Source organism: Oncorhynchus masou, chromosome 32, assembly GCF_036934945.1.
Source record: "Oncorhynchus masou masou isolate Uvic2021 chromosome 32, UVic_Omas_1.1, whole genome shotgun sequence".
Taxonomy (NCBI): Eukaryota; Metazoa; Chordata; class Actinopteri; order Salmoniformes; family Salmonidae; genus Oncorhynchus; species Oncorhynchus masou.
Genome location: NC_088243.1, coordinates 53,189,461 through 53,202,024, shown reverse-complemented (window position 1 = coordinate 53,202,024; position 12,564 = coordinate 53,189,461). Strand labels below are relative to the sequence as shown.

Genomic DNA, 12,564 nt, shown 5'->3' with positions numbered 1-12,564 from the left:
TGCTCAGTCTGTTAAACAAGTCTCATCGGTGGAGCTTTATTGGACAGAGAGAGAGGAAGAAGAGTCTGACAGCCAATGTCTGATGCAGATGCTGGCCCCATCCGCCTAAAATTAGAGTTCTCGGGTGCGTTTTAAGACTATGGTATTGAGGAAAATCTGCCTATATTCTGTTTTGGTCTGCTTTTTTATCTGAATTTGTAACTTGGTATGATATTAAAATGCTATTACCTAGTTAATCCGACATTTGAGTCAGCTTTAACCACCAATACAAAGCGAAATTAGCATTTCAAATGTTCAATAAGACCAATAAGTAGGCCCATTATTGCGATTGACAGCTACATGTTGTCTGAAACCATTCACTTTACAGAGTACTTCAAATGAGAAAAGAAGGTTAGTTTCAAATCGAATTATAGGTCTATTTCTCACCAGTTGAGGGCACTGCAACTGCAAAATGACAGTAAAACAGACTGCTCAGTGAAGACTGGATAAGAGTGCCTCAATTCTGAACTGTAACTATTGAACGTGAGTGCTTGGCCACTCTGTGCAACTATTTCATATAAGTGTAAGTGAAGAAATTGCTTTTTATGCTCAGACTACTTTATAAAGCATGGGTCAGCAAAATGGGAAAGTAGGCAACCAATCTTTGTTTTATTGCAGTGTGCCGCCTTCAACCTATTATATAGCCTACTAAACAACTATTTTTTAAGCCGAGTCCTTGCCCTTGTCACTCAAGTCATTCTAAATGCCTCTGTCATTGTCATGTCCACTTCAATTTGAACAATACCCTGACACTGGAAACAATCAATCAAGATTCACAGTTTCTGGGCACAAATAGCCTAATTTATAATTGTGCACTAGGCTATCATACCACCACGCTTGGTAAAATAGAGGAAAATATAATTGCCTGATTCTATACACATCAGTGTTTTAATGCCTAAACTCTGAACTTGTAAAATTCTTTTAAGTTTTCCATGTAACTCATCAATTGCAAACTCATTGCGTGTAACTTATTCCAAAATGCCATGTACTTTTCTTTATTATTTCACTTACTGAATGTAAAGAGCAGATGAGGGCCATTAAAACAAAGTTAGACGAATAACTTATTTTCTGCTTTTAGTGACATCAGCGCAGTGCGAACCAGTAGGAATCTGAAGTGGAGGATTTGGGGGTTGGAAATAGGTATGAGTTTTCTCGCAGACTCCAGCCTACATGCGCTCTGCTGAAGTTTTGTGATTACGAGTTCTTGTTTGAAAAAGGCATCAATTGGAATGGGACTGTGTGATACTTTCTAGCTGCTGTTCCCGCAAGAACCGAGCCATTGTTATCACGTCTGAAACGTTACTTTATGTACTTATTTTTTGTTGTTGTCAATTTTACTTTTTTAATTGAGAATTTGGAGACGTTCCGATTAAGATTTGTTTAGTTAAAATTGCACACGAATCCGGGTGAAGAGTGTCTTGAAATTGGATTGAGAGGATTTTTTCATTCTCTAATATTTCTAGTTTTGTATCAATGGTGAGGAAACAGCAGAACACGAGTGGGACTTTGAATGAGCCCAACACCGCATCGATTTTCTTTGGGAAGTTACTCAACTTTGAGAAGCTGATTTGATCTACTCATATTCTTAGCTTCTAGACCTTTTAGCCTTTAATTGAACTAGTTATTATTGCCTGTAATACGAAAGTTGAATCTACTTTTGGGGGATTCCTCCTTTTATATACATTTTTATTCAGTGTTTATTTTTTTTATTTTTTTTTCAAGACTGTTGTTTTTGTTTGCCATCGTGGATACCATGCTACCGATTGTGCAGGAGAAGTGGACGGCGTATCACTGGGGGATATGGGTTCTGATGTGCGGATTGCTGTGCTCTGCCGCGGTGAATGGATGTCCTCACAAATGCAGTTGCTCTGGATCTCATGTGGATTGCCAGGGTCAAGGCTTCAGGACGGTGCCTAAAGGAATACCTAGGAACGCGGAGCGTTTGTAAGTAACCCGAAAAGCTTTCATCATTCCACTGCTCTTGTGTCCATTTCTATTTTCAGAGTCTAGGTGATTATGAGTGAGTGGTTCATGTACGAGTGGTTAATGTAGTCAGATGCAGAGCCTGTTGATTGTGGTTTCAAACAGTGATAGATACAGCTATGGAGATGCGCCACATCTGGCACCTGCCTTGCCTGCGTGCCCCATTCGGCTGAAGCTGTTTGATCTTGAGAGCGTAAGACATCGATTTCACTCAAAATGCTGACGAGTCTTCGGATTGAAATGTTTAGCTAAATCTTTAGATGAGCATATAATCGTTTTGTAATGTCAATCTTAAAATAGAGACAACAATAAAACATGTTGTTAATTAGGGCGGTTGCCATTGTGTACATTTCGTTTTATTTATTTCAACAGAGCCTGTATGGAACCTGTATGAGTAACCAGGCACAGGTTAGCTATATGTCAAAGTTAGTAACATTGGGAACCAATTAGACCAGACGTGGCTTAATGAAGACTGAAGGAATTCAAGGGTATACCCCTCAAAACACCCATACCTCTAGAACACAAAATAAAACAGTGAAATATGTGGATGAATACTTTTACCTCATATTTAAATAGGGAAGGGAAATATCTCATATCAGTTGTTGATAATAAACCCTTATTACTTGATTATAACAGGGTAGAAAGTAAGAGTAACAGCTTCACTCAGAAATCAATGCATCCTGTGCAACAAAGGATTGAGTCACCTATTTTATTGTCAAAATAAAAAAATATGTGCCTAGGTTTGTCATTTCATGAAGTGTGTCATATGCAATGACACTTTTAGGGAGTGCCAGCAGTTCAGGTCTGATCTGTGGCTATAGCCTACCCTGAAGCCTTTGCTTTCTTTCCTGTCTAGTCAGCCTCAGCCAAATTAACCAGGGGACAGCATGAAATAGCAACCCTGTGGAGAAGTGGGTCCCGACATCCCTGAAAATGCAGTCTTTCCACCTCTGGTGATTCTAGGAGATGGGACCTATTATCTAGCATAACTAAGCAGCTTAGGGACCTGGGGGTTACAAAACATGTGAGGCACTGAAACAACAAAACACAATCATTTTTGCTTGGAAGTGGTATGAAAGCAAACAGTGTTCGCATTAGCCAGAGGCTAGTTGACCCCGTAAGACCTGTTGTATTTGGGAGAGCAATCCCAAGACATTTTACACTGAGAAAATAAATTATAATACTAAGTGGGATTGGGGGGTCCCCTTTTAGGAAAAAGTTTATATATTTTCTTTATTTAGTTGCTGGTCAAGTTCTATGGGACGTTTGACTGCAGTTACTGATAGGAGGCAGCAATGAGACATGTTCATATTTTGTTCACAGTTGTTTTGAGGAAGGATGTTTGAGTGCTAACGTAATAAAAGGAGGAAACCTGTCTGTTGAACATTCCTGCTTTCCAAAGGGGATTGCCAGCCTAGCTCCTATAGAATGCCAAAGTAGAAGCCCAATCAATTTTGTTCTGTCATTACTCAGGACCACTTGACATCTATCTCATTTGCATCTTGTTTGAGCAGAAGGATTGTGAGGGCTTAACGATGGTGGCCAAGGTGGAACAGGCGCTTCTACTCTGGGGTGCAATTCACACCCTGCTTGGTTTCCCAGAACACCCTGGAGTGTTGATTTAGCTCTAATGACTGAGCCCTTGCCCCATGCTGGGCAATGGGTACTATGACTTCACTGTTGGGATACTGCTTTCTCCAATAACACTGCTTCCTTCACATAAATAAATTAATATGATTTTTAACAGCTATTTTATTCTTTGAAATTGTGCTATTACTCTATTACTCACACCTCTTTCTTTCTTTTCACTCATTCTCCTTGGCAAGCAAACACACACACTCTCTCACTTGCCCTCTCACTTGCTCTTTTTCTCTCTTTCTACCTCTCTCATTCATATTTTTTTTGTAAAGAATGCCATCATCTCTACAGTGGAGTTTTTCACAGTTCCCCAGCTTTCCAACGACTTCACACTTTGCGTACAATGTGGAACTGTGTAGGCTGCTGGTGCGCTTGATGAGTATGTACTGCATGCTGCTCCTGGCTCTTATCAAGCTGCTGGTGCTGGGCCCATGATGGATGAACTACAGCCCAGCCGCACCCACAGTCCATCACCACTCAGGGTGGGAGAATGGGAGGCTGTCAGCTTAGAACGATGAGTATGCGGTTACCATCACTTCAACTATCCATCATCCCAATTACACTGCTAATCAACACCTCAAAGGGAGGATGAAATGATCCTAGACCATTTGTAGCCTACACTACAAAGTTACTAGATGACTCTACATCCCAAATCCATTGCCTAGGTGGTGAACGAATTTAAGCTTAACTTGAGTTTGTCTTGAAGTGAGATTTTATAGGACATGCGTTCAGTGAGTGAATCTTCTAGAATTGGTGTCTTAAGCATGAAACACACCGAGAATCTGAGTGCCGATGGGACTGCCGATAGGTACTTATCACCGTAGGAGGCCATTCCTTCTTTTTCTATAACAAGAGATGTACCTGCTGTGTACCGACCAGGTACAGACGAAAATGCCGTTTCTACTTGTAGAATCACAATGCACGTCAGTGGCTGAAAACTTGACTTTGAGCCAATCAGAGAGCATGAACCTCCACGTGGGGGAGCCGACAGGAGTGACAACAAAAAGGGAAAATGAAGGCACTTTTCCCAGTGTAATCCACCCTTTTCATCAGATTTGTTCTTGCTAAAATAATAAAGATGCATAATACTTTCCCCCCCCCCTAGAGCAAGTCTTTACATATTTTACATCTCGCTAAGGGGATTTGTGCTGGAAGAATATTTTTTTTGTTAGGTTTGATGTGCACTAGCTTATTAGTTAGTTAGTTAGCTAGCTAACTGAGCACGGCAATCGCACACACTTCATGCGAAACGAATAAAGTGGTAAGTGCAGCACAATGCACACAACACTAAATGATTTACCAAGCTAGCTTTTTGGCAACTGTAGCTAGTAACATTACAGTAAAATCACAATGGATTTGTTTCCACGAAGCAGCTGTCTGTAGCTGGCTGCCCAGAGTAAATGCAGTGTCTTTACCAAAGACTAACCCAAGATAGAACACTATACACGTCAGCTACCACAGCAAGTGAAATCACTGCAACACTTAACAAAGAGCTGCAGTCAGTTTCAGAATGAGTGGCAAGAAATAAGTTAGTCCTAAATATAAAAACAAAAACGATAAGCATTGTATTTGGGACAAACCATTCACTAAAACCCTAAACCTCAACTAAATCTTGTAATGGATAATGTGGTAATTGAGCAAGTTGACGAGACTAAACTGCTTGGAGTAACCCTGGATTGTACACTGTCATGGTCAAAAGATATTGATGCAACAGTAGTTAAGATGGGGAAAGGTCTGTCCATAATAAAGCTCTGCTCTGCCTTCTTAACAATGCTATCAACAAGGCAGGTACTACAGGCCCTAGTTTTGTCACACCTGGACTACTGCCCAGTCGTGTGGTCAAAGAGGGACTTTGGCCCAGAACAGGGCAGCTCGACTGGCCCTTAAATGTACACGTAGAGCTAACATTAATAATATGTCAATATCTCCTGGCTCAAAGTAGAGGAGAGATTGGCTTCATCACTACTTGTATTTCTGAGAAGTATTAGCATGTTTAATGCACCAAGCTTTCTGTTTAAATTACTAGTACCTCTCTCAGACACCAGTGGCATAAAGTACTTAAGTAGAAATACTTTAAAGTACTACTTAAATCAAATCAAATTGTATTGGTTACATCCACATGGTTAGCAGATGTTAATGCGAAATGCTTGTGCTTCTAGTTCCGACCATGCAGTAATATCTAACAAGTAATCTAACAATTTCACAACAACTACCTTATACACACACGTGTAAAGGGATGAATAAGAATATGTACATATAAATATATGGATGAGCGATGGCCGTGCGGGATAGGCATGATGCAGTAGATGATATAGAGTACAGTATATACATATGAGTTGAGTAATGTAGGGTATGTAAACATTGTATAAAGTGGCATTGTTTAAGTGACTAGTGATACATTTATTACATCCAATTTTACCTTTTTAAAGTGGCTAGAGATTGAGTCAGTATATTGGCAGCAGCCACTCAATGTTAGTGATGGCTGTTTAACAGTCTGATGGCCTTGAGATAGAAGCTGTTTTTCAGTCTCTCGGTCCCAGCTTTGATGCACCTATGCTGACCTCACCTTCTGGATGATAGCAGGGTGAACAGGCAGTTGCTCGCATGGCTGCTGTCCTTGATGATCATTTTGGCCTTCCTGTGACATTGTGTGGTGTAGGTGTCCTGGAGGGCAGGTAGTTTTCCCCCGGTGATGCGTTGTGCAGACCTCACTACCCTCTGGAGAGCCTTACGGTTGTGGGCGGAGTAGTTGCCGTACCAATGCTCTCGATTGTGCATCTGTAAAAGTTAGTGAGCGTTTTTGGTGACAAGCCAAATTTCTTCAGCCTTCTTCACCACGCTGTCTGTGTGGGTGGATCATTTCAGTTAGCCCGTGATGTGTACCCCAAGGAACTTAAAACTTTACACCTTCTCCAATACTGTCCCTCAGATGTGGATAGGGGGATGCTCCCTCTGCTGTTTCCTGAAGTCCACGGTCATCTCCTTTGTTCTGTTGACGTTGAGTGTGAGGTTATTTTCCTGACACCACACTCCGACTTAAGTCGTTTATTGTGGTATTGTACTTTACTTTACTATTTATATTTTTGACAACTTTTACTTTTACTTCACTACATTCCTAAAGAAAATAATGTACTTTTTACTACCTACATTTTCCTTGACACCCAAAAGTACTTGTTACAAGTTTAAATGCTTAGCAGGATAGGAAAATGATCCAATTCACGCACATATCAAGAGAACACGTGGTCATCCCTACTGCCTCTGATCTGGCGGACTCATTAAACACAAATTCAACATTTGTAAATTATGTCTGAGTGTTGGAGTGTGCCCCTGGCTATCCCTACATTTTAAAAACAAGACAAGGGTGCCGTCTGCTTTGCTTAATATAAGGAATTTGAAAATATTTATACTTTTACTTTTGATACTTGAGTATATTTAGAGCCAAATACTTTTACTCAAGTAGTATTTTACTCTGTAACTTTCTATTAAGGTATCTATACTTTTACTCAAGTATGACAAGTGAGAACTTTTTCCACCACTGTCAGACACCCATGCATACCCCACAATACATGCAACCAGAAGTCTAGTCACAGTCCTCAAGTCCAGAACAGACAGTGGGAGGCACACAGTACTACATAGAGCCTTAACTATATAGAACTCTATTCCACGTCAAGTAACTCAGGCAAGCAGTAAAATAAAATTGGAGGTGAGTGGAAATGCCAACCAGATGCATCAGATTCATACATCCAGTGAAACATATGGCTCATTGTTCTATCTGTCTCTTTACTTTACCTAGCTAGCACAACAGCTAGCTAACAAATCATGCTAACAATTTAGGTAATGTTAGCAAGCCTTTATTTAACCAGGCAAGTCAGTTAAGAACAAATTCGTATTTTCAATGATGGCCTAGGAACAGTGGGTTAGGTAATGTTGGCAAGCCTTTATTTAACCAGGCAAGTCAGTTAAGAACAAATTCTTATTTTCAATGATGGCCTAGGAACAGTGGGGCAGAACGCCAGATTTGTACCTTGTCAGCTCGGGGGTTTGAACTCGCAACCTTCCGGTTACTAGTCCAACGCTCTAACCACTAGGCTACCCTGCCGCCCCTGCTGTATCTATGGGCTGTATGCGATTATGGAGAGTGAATTAAACTGTTTCTTTGACAGCTTGCTTGGTAGTTATCTAGCTGTGGCCATCTGGCTAGTATCAACAAGAGCTTTCTACGACAATAGCAACATTAATGCAGCTAGCTAGCCAAGGTTGACTAGATCATAAAGCAACACACACGGACATGCATTGCCACCTTCTGGTCTGGAGTATTTTAACAAGGCTGAGTGGCTGACGACTTCAAGGTCTTTGCTGTTTGAACACAAAAAAAGATTGATGGCAGACTCTCTGTTCAGGTGCTGAGTACTGTCGGAAGGCAAGCGTTTGACAATCCTACTGGTGTGTCTAAGGTATTAGTTGACCAGTTGAACTGTCTGATAATGAGTTGAAGTTGCCAGGCAGCCAGCAGCTGGCACTGCCAGCAGGCTCAGCTAGCGTTAGCCTACTGGGAAATATCAGCCGTCCACCTTGTAAAAAAATCACCCGGCATGGAAAATATTTGGAGATGCTTTATTTCAGCCAGCACTTAAAAGGCCAGAACTGGCAGAGAGAAGGAGCAAACTTTTTGCAGATTGTTGAGGAAGTGGGCCAAGTCACGAATGATGTCCTTGAATAGGTAAGTCCAAAATGTAGGGACACAGAAGTCCATAACTCGTCCAAGTGTGTGTCATGCTTTAATGCAAGACTGGATTGAATCGTCTGTAGGAGTCTGTGAGCCTGGGGGCCATTTTAGGTTAACAAGGCCCGTCTTTTGTTGTTGGGGTTCTGTCACCAAAGCAACACATCAAGGCCATTTGCTTTGTCCCCTCAGACCATCATTTATATTCTCAGCTCTCGCTAAACTTAGCTGCATGTGAAACAGTGTTTATCCCAATCTAAGAAATATGGATAACTCTCTGCATGTTTCGGTGTCTTTGTCACTGTGATGTAAGCTGCGTAAGGGCCCCAAACACTACGTTGCAGCTAGCAACCCAGTAAACAATGTATGGAGCCAGGAATCACTGCATGCTCTCTGTACTGTGCTGTGAGTTGATCAGAATGTGACTGTATGTGGCGTCTAGATCTGGGGGTAATGTTCGCAAAGAGAGGCAGGATGTCCAGGCAGTGACATGTGAAGTTTCTGTTTAATGGTGTTTGAACAACCCTCTCCATAGCACTATACTGGAGCACTGGGGGTCTGGTTAAACTGCTCGCCTTACTCCTTACTTTGACAGCGTTCACGAGAGAATCTTGTGATTTATTTGTGTGTTTTATCACTGTCCCCGCTTGTTTAAATCTCTGGCAGTGTACCTCATTCTTTTCCTCTGTTTGTGTGTTGGCTGCTTTCTTCTCTTCCTCCTTGCCTTCTTCCATCTTCCTTGGTTTACATATGCTGTGTGTCTCCTGCACCTCAAGCCCTGGGCTGCTCCGGTGTCTGTCAGATCGAGTTTCACACAGAAGCGTTAAAAGTGGCCCTGTCACCTCTGAAGTCCGCCGTACAGATGTAATCTAAGGAGTCATGTACGGTACAAACTGCAAACACTGACTCAGGTATGCTGGGATGTTCGAGCTGCCTGCCTGTCTGTCAGGCCTTGAAAATAAACGATTGTGAAAGTAAACAGTGGCAATGAGAAAAAAATATAAATCATTTTTGTCGGCTGTGCATAGTCTGAAGTGGGTGTCCTTCAGCTGGGAACTCATCCAGGCAGTGCGGTAAAGGAAATATTTAGAAAACAAACTTCCCAGTGAAATGTAACCTATCTCGCTAACGCTGCCTCATAAACAATGGAAAATGGCACAGATTGTTGCTGTCATCTTCTTTGGTCATCTTTGTTCACCGAGCGAATAGCGCTAACATTCCATGGCTGAGTCATCGTCAGGCCAGGGATGAAGTGGTATCTGTTATTTTTGTAAATACAGAGCAGTTCTTCGTCTGAAATGTGATGTGGCATATGTTAGTATTAGGAAGTACTATGTGAGCACGACCGCTAGGTTACAGGTTACAAAAGTATTGGGAGTGTGACATTTTTTGTTGTTGTTTTGGCTCTGTACTCCAGCACTTTGGATTTGAAATGGTACAATGGGGTTAAAGTGCATACCGTCAGCTCTAATTTGAGGGTATTTTCATCCATATCGGGTGAACCGTATATAAATTACGGCTCTTTTTGTACCCCCCCCCCCTTCATTTTAAGACAAATGAACTTGTTTATTAAAAGTTTAGTGTTTGGTCCCATATTCCTAGCATGCAATGATTACATCAAGCATGTGGCTCTACAAACTAGTTGGATGCGTTTGTTTTTTTGTTTTGGTTGTGTTTCAGATTATTTTGTGCCCAATAGAAATTGTAAAAAATGTATTGTGACATTTTGGAGTCAATTTTATTGTAAATAAGAAAAAAATATAAAAAATATTTCTAAACACTTCTACATTAATGTGGATGTTACCATGATTACGGATAGTCCTGAATGAATCGTGAATAATGATGAGTGAGAAAGTTACAGAAGCACAAATATCCTACCCCCACATATCCCCTATTGAAATGGTGTCTTGGGGGTACGATATTTGTGCGTCCATCTTTCTCACTCATCATTATTCACGATTCATTCAGTACTATCCGGAATCATGATAGCATCCACATTAATGTAAAAGTGTTTGGAAACGTATTCTAAAATGCGGGGAGGGGACTATGTACAAAACGTCCTGTAATTTTTAAACGGTTCACCCAATATGGATGAAAATATCCTCAAATGAAAGCTGACTTTAACCTCATAGTCATTGTATCATTTTAAATCCATAGTTCTAGAGTACAGAGCCAAAACATTTTTTACTTTTTTTTACAGTACCAATACTTTCAGAGCTCATTGTATATCTCCTTTCCCATCTTTTTGTGTGTGTGACTCCTCCCTGAATGTATTGAGAGTGGTCAGAGTCCTGTTTATTTGCAGTAATGGTGACGGTGTACAATTATTATCATTACATGTAGCTAGCTACCTGTAGTTTAAAGATGTTTGCCAGGCTCAAGTGATCCATGAACTATGCCTATACACACGCTATTAGAGTGACCACATGTCCCGGATTATGTGGAAAAGTCCCACATTTTGGCATGTAGGCCAATGTCATATCGTCAACCAATCACATTTGTAAAATCCTTTTGGCCTAAATTCCAGCTAAACTTGGAGAGGACACCCCCCCCCAAAAAAAAATGAATGTACCGTAAGACTACACTGACCTGTGAATGTCCCGCAATTATCATCCCTTTGTCACATAATTTGGGTATTTTAAATGTGGTCACCCTGCATGTTATGTTGGTGTCTATGATAATGTGTTTTGAAGGGGCACTCTCCACAGAGATGTCAGGGTTGATTTGTCGCCCTAGGAATGCAGTAACATTGGTGCCCAGTGGTGTGAGCGTGCGTGTACAGTGGCTTGTGAAAGTATTCACCCCCAGTTTTCCTATTTTGTAGCCTTACAACCTGGAATTAAACTTGATTTTTTGGGTGGGGGTTGTATCATTTGTTTTACACAACATCCCTACAACTTTGAAGATGCAAAATATTTTTTATTGTGAAACGAACAAGAAATAAGACAAAAAACTGAAAACTTGAGCATGCATAGCTATTCACCCCCCCCCAAGTCAATAAAAAGTCAATTTTCTTGGGGTATGTCTCTATAAACTTGGCACACCTAGCCACTGGGATTTTTGCCCATTCTTCAAGGCATAACTGCTACAGCTCCATCAAGTTGGGTGGGTTCCGCTGGTGTACAATCTTTAAGCCATACCATAGATTCTCAATTGGATTGAGGTCTGGGCTTTGACTAGGCCATTCCAAAACATTTAAACGTTTCCCTTTAAACCACTCGAGTGTTGCTTTAGCAGTATGCTTAGGGTCATTGTCCTGCTGGAAGGTGAACCTCCGTCCCAGTCTTACAAATCTGGAAGACTGAAACAGGTTTCCCTCAATAATTCCCCTGTATTTAGCGCCATCCATCACTCCTTAAATTCTGAGCAGTTTCCCAGTCCTGCTGATGTAAATGATGCTACCACCACCATGCTTCACTGTGGGGATTGTATTCTCGGGGAGATGAGAGGTGTTGAATTTGCGCCAGACATAGTGTTTTCCTTGATGGCCAAAAAGCTACATTTTAGTCTCATCTGACCAGAATACCTTCTTCCATATGTTTGGGGAGTCTCCCACATGCCTTTTGGCGAACACCAAACGTGTTTGCTATTTTTTTTCTTTAAGCAATGGCTTTTTTCTGGCCTTTCTTCCATAAAGCCCAGCTCTGTGGAGTGTACGGCTTAAAGTGGTCCTATGGACAGATGCTCCAATCTCCACTGTGGAGCTTTGCAGCTCCTTCAGGGTTATCTTTGGTCTCTTTGTTGCCTCTCTGATTAATGACCTCCTTGCCTGGTCCGTGAGTTTTGGTGGGGGGCCCTATCTTGGCAGGTTTGGAGAGCTTCTTGGTCTTCATGGTGCCACTTGCTTGGTGGTGCCCCTTGCTTAGTAGTGTTGCAGACTCTGGGGCCTTTCAAAACAGGTGTATATATACTGAGATCATGTGACAGATCATGTGACACTTAGATTGCACACAGGTGGACTGTTTTTAATGAATTATGTACTTCTGAAGGTAATTGGTTGCACTAGATCTTATTTAGGGGCTTCATAGCAAAGGGTGTGAATAGATATGCACCCACCACTTTTCAGTTTTACATTTAAAAAAAATATTTGTTAATTTAAAAAAAATTCACTTCACCAATTTGGACTATTTTGTGTCTGTCCATTACCTGAAATCCAAATAAAAATCCATTTAAATTACAGG

General features: G+C 41.2%; 1 protein-coding gene across 1 annotated transcript in view; it reads left to right on the top strand.

Moving 5' to 3' along the window:
• Positions 1–1,178: 1,178 nt before the first annotated feature.
• Positions 1,179–12,564, top strand: part of LOC135526196 (slit homolog 3 protein-like) — a 214,525-nt gene continuing 203,139 nt past the window's right edge. The window contains exons 1-2 of the mRNA XM_064954354.1: positions 1,179–1,347; positions 1,762–1,983. Coding sequence (XP_064810426.1) covers positions 1,793–1,983 — 191 coding nt within the window. The 5' untranslated portion in view covers positions 1,179–1,347; positions 1,762–1,792. The remainder of the gene's footprint in view (positions 1,348–1,761; positions 1,984–12,564) is intronic.